Source organism: Chanodichthys erythropterus, chromosome 21 (assembly GCF_024489055.1).
Source record: "Chanodichthys erythropterus isolate Z2021 chromosome 21, ASM2448905v1, whole genome shotgun sequence".
Lineage (NCBI taxonomy): Eukaryota > Metazoa > Chordata > Actinopteri > Cypriniformes > Xenocyprididae > Chanodichthys > Chanodichthys erythropterus.
In genome coordinates this window covers 6851304-6864637 of record NC_090241.1, presented here as the reverse complement: position 1 = coordinate 6864637, position 13334 = coordinate 6851304, and the positions used below count along the sequence as shown (strand labels likewise).

Here is a 13334-nt window from a genome sequence, read left to right as displayed (position 1 = left end):
TTTGATGATGAGGATTATAATGTGTACATACAGCTCAAAAAAGGTAGACTTAATTTATTTTATTTTCCAGGGAGCACTTACAACAGGTAAATATTTTCACAGGGTATGATGACTTTCTATAGGCACTGTACTGGTATAATATACTATATTTACACTTCTAATACATATCCTCCAGCTTATCATTTTAATTTGCTAATAATTAATCATATATATATTAGTATCAAACATAATATTTTAGTAAATTTATGCATTAAACACCTTGTGGGGTCATGACCTTGAGCACAAGGCTAGTAATGGCTAAATTATCTTTAAAAACAAGTTTTGTTTAACAGACACAGTAATTTTTATTATGTATAAATCATTATTAACAACACTTAATTATTTAATCAACACCTAATTATCTATTTAATTAATTAATTAATTATAAAACACTTAACATGCCTCATGTTTCAAATGTTACCAATGTGGGATAGATTTTTTTTCTACACATTTATTGGTTGGCTGTTATGACGTAATAAAATTTGTGTTTTTAACCTGTACTTCAACTACAAACATAACAATATGCACATCAACAACACAAAGATGGTCTTGATTTGAAACACTGAGGTGTAATTTTTATTAGGTGTTTTTATGAATGAGGCTGGATTTCATAATATTGCCCCCACTCATAACTACTAACATCTGCTCCCCTTGGATCTCAGATCTACTAGTGGACCGGCAAGTAGACAATACAGCTTCACAGAGGATGCCTACGCTGCTTCCTGTTCCATGAACCACATTAGATAAACACACATTGGGTTCTTTGTCTCTCCCAGCACCCCTCATCAACCCCTCTCTATCTGCAAGGAGGGAGGGGGGGTGGGGGGAACCAGTTGCTAGGCAGGCAGCATAACGGTTGCCTAGGGAACTGTAGCAGACGCAGCTGTGAGTGAATGGGGGAGAATGCAGAGGGGGAGGGAAAGGCAAGTTCAAGGCCAACACCCCCAGTCTGCGTAGTGTCCGTCAGCACCGCAACAGATGAAGGTGGGGGGGGCATGGGCTGGCGGCGGAGGGCTAAAACTGGCATGTCTCCTACTGCGACCCTCTTGATCCTAGCACTTCACTAGGTTGTTCTACACAGAGCAAGAGGTCACATGTTAAAAGATTGTTGCAGCTGGCTTTAAAATATTGGTGCTACTGTAGAAATACACATTGATTTGAGTTGATTTGTATCAAAATGTTCTTAAGGTTCACATACAAAACAATTGTATATCATACTTGACATTTTACCTTCATAGACCTGAGTCAATTACATTCACAAAGACGTGTTTGAGGTGATTACTTAAAGGGATAGTTCACCCAAAACTGAAAATTCTGTTATCATTTACTCATCCTCATGTTGTTCCAAACCTGTATGAAAATTTTGAAGAATGTCAGTAACCAAAGAGTTGATGGACTCCATTGTCTTCTATAGTATTTCCCCCCCCATATTACGGAAGTCAATGGGTTCCATCAACTGTTTGCTTGCCCATATTCTTTAAAATATCTTCTTTTGTGTTCAGCAGAAGAAAAAAGTCATACAGGTTTGGAACAACTTGAGGGTGAGTAAATGATGACAGAATTTTCATTTTTGGGTGAACTATCCCTTTAAACAGTTATCTAATGATTCAAACTGAGTAAACGGTTGGAATACCCTACACTTGTTCTCTGAGAGAGGACGTTAACCATTTGTTTATGTATAATTGCCATTTTCTGAGAACTTTACTGTTGCCTATATGTTCAGGTCAAAGAACTTTGAGTAAAACAGGAAGAACTTTTTCATGTTGTGTAATATGTGACTTGGAAAAAAACCACACAAACACACACACATAACCAAATGTCTGTAAATGCATACAAGAATAGAATGTTAAGAATGTAACTTGAACTTGCCTTCCTGCTCTGAGACTGTATCCGTGGCCTGTATCATGTTGCTGTACAGGCTATGTACAAGACATACCTTCTTAAACAAGCTGTCCTGCCAGAAATAAAATGCATTTTGCACTGAAAATCAAATGTGGAACTAAAACTAAATAACACCTAAAGGATTAGTTCACTTTCAAATGAAAATTACCCCAAGCTTTACTCACCCGCAAACCATCCTGTATATGACTTCCTTCTTTTTGATGAACACAACAGAGATATATTAATAAATGTACTGACGCATCCAAGCTTTATAATGGCGGTGAGTGAGATCAAAGAGTATGAGCTTAAGAAAGTGCATCCATATCCATAAACGTACTCCACACGGCTCCGGGGGGTTAATAAAGGCATCTGAAGCGAAGCAATGCATTTTTTGTAAAAAAAAAAAAAAAAAAAGCATATTGAAGCAAGTTATGAAGTAAAATATCTTCCTCCAGACTGCCTTCCGTATTCAATTTACGGAAAAAAAACTGAACTAACGTCGTGTCAGTTAAGCTATTTCCATAAGTTGAATAGTGAAGGCGTAGGGCATAGTGTAAGCTTCTTGAACTGTGAGAGTTTTACACTTTAGCTAGATATTTTACTTCTTAACTTGTTAAATTTGGACATTTGTTTTACACAAATGCATCGCTTCCTTTCGGAAGGCCTTTATTAACCCCCCGGAGCCGTTTGGAGTATGTTTATGATAGATGGATGTGGATGAAAGCTCTTTCTTCAGCTCATACTCATTGATCCCATGCACTCACTGCCATTATAAAGCTCGGATGCGTCAGGATATTTATTAATATATCTCCAATGGTGTTCATCAGAAGGAAGAAAGTCATATACACCTAGGATGGCCTGAAGGTGAGTAAAGCTTGGGATAATTTTCATTTGAAAGCAAACTAATCCTTTGGCAGCAGGATATATATATATATATTTATATTTATTTTAAGCTCATTACTTACAACTTAGTATATATTTCAATATGTTGTATTATGTGTATTTAACTGCCATTTACTTAAAAGTTAGGTTACAATTTATTTTGATGGTCCACATTAAACATACTGAGTAACTTTGCAACTAAATATCAACTAACTCTTATTAGAGTATTAGACTCTTATAGGAGTTAGGTGTTACTAGGGTGTGGGTTAAGCTGACATGTAGTTGCAAAGTTATTACTTATAGAATATCTGTTAGGGAGAAGATATTAAACAGCCAGTCTACTAATACTCTAATGACTGATAGTTGACAAGTAGTTGCAAAGTTACACAGCAAAATCCCCATAATCAACTCTGCTTAGAGAACATATGGTCCCTCTCTACAAAGAGTTAAAGTAACACTGAAGCAGAGTAAAAATTAATGAGATAATATGCTGTTTGTGGAGTTGTTTTTCCAGATATTGAGAGATTTAATGCATTTTAACTTTACGACATTCCTTCATCACTCTCTCCCTTGCTCTCTTATCTTGCCATGAAGGCCTCATTCCCATCCTGTCCATTACTGTTATTGTGACACAGCTAGTTGAATAGTTGAATTTTGAACAGGTAGTTGAATTGCAAGTTTGCACAATTTCTCTGCATTTTCTGCATTTTAAGATGGCTTTTATGACTAGAAAGTTTAATTTCTTGAACTCTTGAAGTTCTTGGCATCTGCTGTACATTGAAAAATATTTATTTGTTAATAAATATGCCATTGGGCTAACGTTGACTTTACCTCAGAGTTGTTTGTTGGGGGGAGGGGGTTAATTGTACAATGATTGTAAATTCACAGTAAATTATTGTCAACTTGTACATTACTTTCACAGTACACACTGTAAAAGTACAGGGCCTTGTTGTAATGATGTACAGCAAAAGATTGTAATTCCCCAGTAATGTACCGTAATATCACAGTAATTGCTTTATCATTGAAGCTGTGAAGTTACAGTATACAGTTGTGCTTTTACAACAATGCATTGTAATATCACAGATATAAAATTACAGTAAATTGCTGTGAGTATATTTCACAGTATATTGCTGTAATCCTTACTGTGAAAGTCATGCAAAATTTATCCAATTATTTACTGTAAATTTACAACGAAAAATTTTGCAGTGTTCAGTTCATTTCATCTAAGCCTGTGGCTGGAAGTCATTTGTAGTTATTTTGTTTCTTTTCAGTGATTATGCTTGTTAACAGCAGGTGTTCATCACTAATGCTCAATTATAACTGAATTAATCACTTAATTATCTCATTCATTTCAACTCTGTTTCAGTGTTACTTTAACACTATATAGAGAGGGACCATATGTAATCTAAGCAGAGTTGATTTAACTCTGGGGATTTTGCTGTGTACCTATAGTTAGTAGAATGTCTAAAGTGGACCATCAAAATAAAGTGTTACCACAACTGATTACAATGTAGGGTGAATTCAGGTTGATTGAGATAATGGAAAAAGTGTCAAAATAAACCTGAAATCACTCAATGTATTGTTACACTGCACTTACTAATTTGCAACCCAGTGTAAATAATAACATGCAGATATAATACATTTACACTAATAATATACATCCTCCAGAATATCTAATATTTTATTATCAAATTTATAATAATATGTCTGATATAACCTTTTAGAGAACATAATATTTTTCTAAAATGACTTGAAGTTGTGTCAATAGTCTTAGAACATTTGTTAGAACAGTCTTTAATACATGATTGTATTCAGTAAACCACTGGAAATTGAAATATGGAGAAATATCAGCATTACATTTTTTTTCTAAACACCTTGCCGGGTCATAACCTTGAGAAGTAGGCTATTAATGGCTGAATTACCTGAATAGATAGATAGATAGATAGATAGATAGATAGATAGATAGATAGATAGATAGATAGATAGATAGATAGATAGATAGATAGATAGATATTCAATATTTTAAATATAGATAGTTTCTTTGGTTAGCATTGAATCTGTTATCAAATGAGCCTTCCTTTGAGCCAAATTGTCTTTTATGTAATAGTGAATATTTACGCAACAGTTTACCATTCTCGTAACCTCCTTCTTCCACAGAAGCTGTTGATACACAGAGGCGTGTTGGAGCAACTGCACACTGCTGCTGCCGTAGCCTGAATGTGATCGGTGTATGAGGTGAATGTCATTACAAGGAGCCAGAGAAGAGCTTTTTTTGTCCATCTCCGTCCCCGGTCTCTTCGGTCATTTCGGCAGGAGCGGAGGCTTGTGTATCGTCATGATGAACAAAAACGTGACTAGGCACCCAAAGCTCCGTGTTATGCAACCGCTGACCTACTAACACACATTCGAGGACGACAAGAGTAGAGAGTGTGTGTACGTGTGTGTAAGAGAGGAAAATTGGAGCAAAGCCTCCGACATAACACAAGGACGAAGAGGGAGGGAGAGATAGACGGCGAATAGCAGCACATTCAGGGAGTCATATTAATCGACACAAAGCCGGCGAGTGGATCACGACCCACGCGGGACATTTTCAGCCCAGACTGAAGTTATAATAGGAAGAAAGACCAGAATCGGGACGAGAAACGGCACATAGAGGCGCGGACGTGCGATTTATTAAAGAATAAAAGAGGATTCTTCCGTTTAACTAAACGAATGCGCCATTTCACAGAGGTAAGTTCAACTGCAGCCCGTTTATCATGTAATATTTCATAATATGTGTTAAATGTATTGTGTTTTACGGAGCTTGTAGCAGGCTAAACAGTTGTAGGCTAGGCTCTTACCTTGCAACGTGGTCAGGGCATGTTATTGTTCACATGGAAACCGAACTCAGGGTCTGCATGGCTCTCAAACGCTTCGCTGACTGAGAATTTCAGTGGTTGTTTATTTATTGTTTATGTTTGCCTGTTGTAGGATGTAAGGTAGCAACAGATTATCACGCATTGTGCATTGCATACATATTCGCATTCAATGTCAAGGCGAGACGGTCGTGGCGTGGGGGAGGTGGTGATCATTACGAAATCCAAAAGCATGAGTGGCTGTTGGTCAGTTAATGTCTGTGCATTGCGGTGGCACCGTTGCCGTGCATTACAATAAGTAAGTTGCAAGTCAGCGTTTCGTACAACGCATATGGATGTAAAATAACGCGTGGCGGATTGCAACGTGAAGGGTTGTCGAGATGCACGATGTTCAGTGGTGAGCAGAGAAAGACCTTCCTTTGATGGCGCGAGATATTCAAAAAGCGCGTCACGATAGTGCATTTAATTCTCGTAATGCGAGTGCCTGTCTCGTGGTATATTGTGCGATGTGAAGCGACGTAAAACTTTTGGTTGGGAAAAAGAGAGGCAGGTTTAGTTACAAGCAGACTAATGTCTTAACCATTCAAATGTTTAATCATTTATTTGTCTATAGTGTGGGGACAAAATTGTGATGCAGTCCTCATTGCATGCTTGGCTTATAAAAACTGACCTACTCCCAAACTAAGTACACTATGCCCCTTAACAATTCCACCACTCCCCATTCAGCAATGCCAGGAATCTGAAACTGCCTCACATTGCTCCCAAACTTCTTACAATATGGAGCATCAGTCCGAAAACCAAATAAGCATTCAAAAGACATGCATGTATTGGGTTTATTCCTTCATGACATAAACTAATCCGATGGGTATCCTAGTCTCTGACAAGTTGGTGTGAACTTGATTTTCATAGACAGCTATTGTGATTTCAGCATTAACCCCTGTAATTAAGAGTCTAGCCAAAACACTATCTCCCAGTCATTCTGGCCTACTTGGCCTTTAGGTTAGAAGGAAGACTAGAGGCGTAACAGTTCTGCTTGCATGTGACTGGGCGAACACATGCAGGAAGGCTTCCAGCTGTAAACACTATCCATGTGGGACGGTGCATAACCGTGTGTTTAATTGGACCTTAAGCTCTTTTTCCTCAACTGTAGACTCTTAATTCTTGGAAGAGGAAAAGCAAACAAGCTGAGGGAACCAATAACACAAATGCATGTGGTCAAAATATCATTAGGATGGTTCTTTTCTTTGATCACCATTACTATCCTAAGCCACTCATCTACCATAAAATAAATTTTACAGATTTACAGATACAATATTTATAGTAACTTAAGCTCTAAACTTAGCTCAGCATGTCCTAAAATGATCCTCAACTGTGATAACAATCTGGCATCGAGCCACAACCTGCAGTATGCTCTGATTCACATATTACAAAAGCTGGACTGTATCAGAGAAGCCTTGTGGTGTAAGAGCAGAATTTCAAATTTTGAAATCTTCCTCCCTTTCTCAATGTGTTTCAGGAAAATGCTAGTGCCTTTGATGCGTATTAATGCATCACTGGCGTGAATCATAGCCCACTTTAATCTAATATTCTGGTGCTGACGTATTTGCTCTTTTTTTTCTTTCCCGTACCTCTGCAGTGCTGGTAAATTCCTCTCTCATCCCCCATTTGGAATCCTTAACTCCTCCCTCACCCAAGCACACTATTTTTGGTAGCCACTATAATTCCTCCCCTCTTGCTCAGACGCACTCTCTCACAGACACACACCCGTGGACGCACACACACCGTTGCCGCCCCACTGACCTATTTTACGGCATAGCATTGGATCCAGTGCGCGCACGCAGCGTGTTTACGGAGCAGCCGGTTTCTAGGTCAGTGGGACACACGCGCACAACGTCCACCGCCCTCCCCGTGCTCTCATTTGCGTTCCTATGGAAAAATGGTCATGCATGGACCATGCTTTGCGCTTCCATGTTTTCTGGATGCTTAGTCCCCAAAATGCTGTAAGTCAAACCACAGTGGGCAAAGTTACCCACAAATTTAGAAACACAAAGTAATACTCACTCATGTGGTTGAAGATAAGGGAACATTCAATCAGGCTTAAACAAAACAGGCATAGGCAAAGTTCTATGTTTGCTTTTAAGAACAATGGGCTGTTTGTGTTGTACTTTTTTGTTCCTCTTCCTCTTTTTACTGTCGAACTATGAGAATGCCGGGTATTGAGGTTGTGTTTTAGTGATGGTGCAATAGCTGTGTGCGGTTATGTAACATGAACTCAGATTCTCACGATGAGCTGCAAAATCGGATGAGCTAACAAATCAAGGACAAAGGTCCTAATAGTTTAAGTACAGCAACAAAAAGACATTCTCTACTGCAGAATAAAGCACAAATCTTAACAAAATGATATCATAACAATAGCACAATAAGAAGTCATTCAAAAAGGTAGTTACGTACATTATGTGCTCATTTATAATAAACGAAATGTTCTTAGTTACAATGTCAATAAATGATGTTTGGATCACAAATAAATGATGCAAAGAGAATGAGGGTTATTCCGGATATTCCACACCTTTAGTTCCCTGCAGTCCTGGCAGTCAGTCAGGTGTCTCTGATTATGTGACAGTGCAGTATATTACACAATAAGTGTACTGCAGCGTGGCATGATCTCCTACTCGCTGTGCTACACTACTCTACTGACCTACATTTCTCTAGAGCTCATAGAACAGAGGAAAAGCAGAACATTTAAGTTGCTGCCAAAATTGGAAATGGAACACTAGGTTGTTTCTGAATTACTACATGAGAATACATTTTTGCTAATGCATCATTTGACATCCGTCCATGGTATTTATCATCAAAGCATCAAAACCTTTCGAGGAAAATTGAAAGGAAAAGGTCATCATACACCCTCATATTAAAGTTAAACACATGTTCTAATTTAAGGGATTAAAATTACTTCAAAAGTAAGTACACACAACTGCAACAAAGTTAAAAAAGACAAAAGAGAGGTAACGTCACCAGTGCAATAAAGTAGAACATCCTTTCATACATTCAGAATAATATACCATTCATAATAACTAACCCTACTCCTTTAATTATTGTTACCTTTATCTTTATGGTGTAGTTTTTTTTGTGCATTCTTGCGGACACATTTCAGTAAACTCATCCTGTTTCATTGTCTTTACAGATCTGTTCAACAGAGACTGGGATAAAACATTGAACGGAGACGGATCTGATGAGTGATCGACATCTTTCGGGGGTGCTTGAAAAAAAGTTTGTTCTCCAACAGAAATCCCAGCCTATACTACCATGTCACAAGGAGTTTTGCCAAGTCAACAAATTTACATTGTCTAAAATCTGAGAGTACTGAAAGCAAGCTAAGCAAAAAAAAAAAAGAAGGCTATCCCTTTTTTGGGACAAAAAAAACCTTGGAACACACTTATCCAATGACGGTTGTTTTTGTTGCTTTCCATCTTTTTCTTATCTTTTTGACCAGTCTGGACACTTGAAAGGAAGACTGGATAGAGTAGGAGGAAAAGAGCATTGAATTTCCTCTTTTGAGGAAAAAACAGAACCTCATACGTCATTGTACATACTGGCAATTAAGTGTGTTTTTGAAGTTTTAATCAGAAACATACTCTTCAGTATTAAAACATTAATTTTCAATGTCCACTGAGTGCCAGTTATACAAACTGGCCTCAATAGGTCCACAATGGAAAGCCTAAATCTTCCTACCCAAAACAACAGTGCCAGCTTGGACACATTAGAAACGTTCTCAAACTACAGTGAGAGTTTACCATCACCTCAAATTTCCAGCCCTCCTCGTCAAGGTCGACTAATAAAACCAAAACCCAACACCACCTGTCGACGGAAGCGGGAGTTCATCTCGGATGAGAAAAAAGATGCATCCTACTGGGAAAAACGACGCAAGAATAACGAGGCTGCAAAGAGGTCCAGGGAGAAACGGCGGCTCAACGATATGGTGCTGGAGAACAGGGTAATAGCACTGAATGAGGAAAACGTGCGGCTGAAGACAGAGCTCCTGCAATTGAAATTGAGATTTGGACTCATAAGCTCTGCCTCTTACATGGAAAAGACCCAGCAAATCAGCAATGGTTCCGAGGCAGCGACTAATGGAGCTAATGGTACAGGAGCAACTTCTGGAAATCCATATTACTCAAGCAGTGGATACTCTAGTGCTTCTCAGGTCATGATGAACTCCGATTCCTCAGAGGCTGAGCAGCCGACCAGGAGTGAACGCCACACGACGTTACCCAAGTACTCCCCCCGTGGATCACTCTCCGACATGTCAGATGGATCTTCACGGGACAGTCCTGAACCTATAAACTTTGACATCAAACACGAGAGCTCTGGAATGGACATTAACAGGCTTGAGGCAAGTGTTCTTAATGGCATGTTCAATGGCCATCAAAGTCTCGGACGACTGGAGACTCACCAACCTCAAGAAATGGAGCAAGAAGGCGCCAACAACCCAGCCCCTCCATCTGCCACGCCCCAAAGAAGTGTCATCCTCTTTCGTTCTGGAAGCAGCTCCTACCCTGTTGAGAGCCAAAGGGTTGAGGACATGGAGCAGCAGGTGGCATCCCAAACACAACAGAATGGGCAAATCACTCATTTTACTCCAACAGGATGCAGTCTACCAATAAGACCTGATGGTCTAGAGACTCTTTCAGAGGTGGCACAGCAGCTGGCCAGGAGGTCTTTGGATTCACCAAACTATGAATTCACTAACGCCAAGGCAGATGCTGGGGAGAGCAGGCGGTTTGTCATACAGCAACAAGACCTGAGTTTTCAAGGACAATGCAGAAGTCAGGTTCAAGACAGCACCCCAAATTCTTTTGCCCCAGATTTGCTCAATGAGGCCAGAAAAGCCCTTGTATGCCAGGGGTCCAATCCCTACCTCGGCACTCTGAACGAGGAGCCACCAGAGCTAACGTATGAAGGTTGCCCAAGAGCAGATGGCTACTACCAAGAGCACAGCTCCTCAGGCAAGGACAGCTCCTCTAGTGACGGAGACCCACGCAGCTCAGATAAAGAAGCCTCCACTGACGATGAATCTCCCTCATCCTCTTCCTCTGATACTGGTGGATTTCACGCCGTCCACCAGTCAGCATCCTCGCCCACCATGGTCATCAGTGATTCTTACCAGTACGGAGACAACCAAGGTGAAATGAAAGGCACTGCTCTGCCACACAAGCTAAGGCTTAAGTATAGAGCACTATCCAATGGTGGCTCCCAAGACATCCAGGCTACAACAGCTGCTACGTCACCCGATTCCGCTCTGCCTCAGCACCCCTACCTGGCGTTAGCGCAGGTTAACCAGCAGCAAGGCAGCAGCTGCGGAAGCAAGGAAGGGGAGAGTGACACAGCAGATGAACTTTGCACACAACAGTTTCCTTCCAGAGAGAGGGAAGAGGGATGGAAGGAAAGCGGGAAGAGGAGCTCAGGAGGACGAGGTAGCAGAAACAAGAAACGTGACTGAAACTGGCACATCACATCCTTTAATAGAGTTAAGACAGGACTTGATAAATGTCATCCTTACCATCCTATAGAAAGAAAAAGGAAAATGGTACCAATTCATTGCATGAAAGTCTATTGCTTATACATAACAACAACAAGAAAGTAACTCGTGTTCTTGGTCTGTTTTCTTATCAAGAGCGATTCTGTGACTTTTAATGCAGCTCTGTTCTCTCACTCTCTTTCATAAGCACTTAACTATAACTTTAAAAAGTTACAAAGAGGAAATTGAGGTCTTTTCAATGATCTTTTTCCTCTTTCAAAACAAACCTACAAAACTCTGTATAGAAACCTTTGACTCCACCTTTGAATTTTTACATATCTCTGCCATGTTTCGTAGCTTAGCTAAATTGATGGGTAGTTCCTGAACCCAAGTAGTTTTCACCACAATTCATGGGAGTTGAAGACACAAGTCCTTTTCTCCCTACTGATTTCAGAAGGAAAAACCTCAACAGATTTATGCCTGTCTCTCTCCTCGTCTGCCTTTGGACTTTAGCATTATTGAAGCACTTGGATAATTATAATACTGTGACATGACTAAACATATCATATTTCAGTATATTTTATGAAAAATGTCAATCTTTAAGAGTAGAAAAGTGGGAGAAAGACTACGAACACTGTCTACTTCTTACTGTTTGAATTCCTGTATAGTCTATTCCTAATGTTCATGTCTGATGCTTCCATTATATTTTCCAAGTCCATCGTATTTATATCACTGTATCATTTGAAAGATACCAGAATGTTCTCTTCATAGTGTTTTGGTCATTCATAGGTCATCTTTAACCAGTGAAAATCACCTTTTGTCCAGTACATTGCTATACTGTATCAATGTAAAGGAGCCTGATGGATCGACCCTCTGCAAAGGTCACTGTGACCAGTCCTTGTTTTAAAAGTTGCAATCTACCTGACATTTGGCCAAATTAGAGTAAAAGCCCTTTCGGAAATGTCAAGGTGGTCTCTTCCAAGGCAGAGTTAATATGCGGACTGTACAAAGTGTAAAATATATCATTGCCATCTCAAGATGGTCGTGTCCTCTGTGATCAGGTTTCAGAGACGCCTCACATGCTACCTCATGAGAAGAAACGGTTGAGGAGTTTCTCCTTTGGTGCGTGTAGCCCATTGCATCATCATACCCATTAAATGTTGCATATAAAAGTTAACAGTAAAATGCTGCAGCACACAACTAAGTGTTACCTAGACACAAATCCAGTCCCACTAGTTGTCTTTGTAGAATTTACCACAGCTGAAAGCTGCTTCTGCACTGAATTTTTTTCATCAGATTTTATACAATCTGTGTTTATTGTTCCCAAACAGGTGCCTGGCACTGGCCATTATGTAAAAAGTGTACAGACAAATTCTCTTTTGAGTATTTTAAGTTTGTATCAAGTTTATTTTGGCATTCTATAATAATAATAATTAATATTGTATTTTTATTTTATTTTATATTCCAATGCTATTATTCTTTTTGGGTTGATATTTCTTGTGTCTGTTGTCTGTTCACCTCAATGTGATACAGTATGTATTTTCATGTCCTGTTCATCTATTTCACCTCTGTACCCTGGTGTATTGTGTGGTATTTACTGAAGTTTTATGAAAAAAAAAAAAAGATGTTTGTTAAAAGAGGTGGGCGTAATTGTCAAGGTGCTCAGAATGACACTAAAGGAGTGGAAAGAAAAATAAACCATGTTGTATGTTGAATTTAAGTCGCCTTATGTTGTTTTTACCTCTCGAAAAGCTTTAATAGTAAAATGTTACCATAAACAATCCCAACACAAGATTTAAAACCAGACCAAAAGAAAAGCAGACAGATTTTATGCTTCCAACTTGACTGTTCCTCTCCATTTCTAGCATGACAAATTAATTGAAATTAGAGCTTTGCAAATGCATAGGGACACTTTGTACTCCTGCAGGGCACAAGAGTCATCCAATATGATGTAACACTGGCCAAGTCATAGGACTTATGTCACACACACACACACACACACACACACACACCCGGGGAGCTGCAACCGAATAAAAGTACACATACAAATGCTTTCATGTTCAAACACCCATCGATGGATTAAATTACCAACGTCATAAAAATAAGTCGTTTGAAAGAACGTGAGATAATTGGAAAGGAACATGATGTAGCCGGTCACACTG

At 39.3% G+C, this 13334-nt stretch overlaps 1 protein-coding gene across 1 annotated transcript; it reads left to right on the top strand.

Annotated features, from left to right (window-relative positions):
• The first annotated feature begins 4974 nt into the window (after positions 1 to 4974).
• Positions 4975 to 12869, top strand: nfil3-5 (nuclear factor, interleukin 3 regulated, member 5). The gene is made up of 2 exons (XM_067373824.1): positions 4975 to 5532; positions 8839 to 12869. The coding sequence occupies exon 2, from the start codon at positions 9364 to 9366 to the stop codon at positions 11152 to 11154; it is 1791 nt and encodes a 596-aa protein (XP_067229925.1). The 5' UTR covers positions 4975 to 5532; positions 8839 to 9363; the 3' UTR covers positions 11155 to 12869.
• The last annotated feature ends 465 nt before the right edge of the window (positions 12870 to 13334 follow it).

Bases quoted from the DNA above. Each gene is read 5' to 3' on its own strand.
- nfil3-5 (XM_067373824.1), top strand. From the start codon at position 9,364: ATGGAAAGCCTAAATCTTCCTACCCAAAACAACAGTGCCAGCTTGGAC.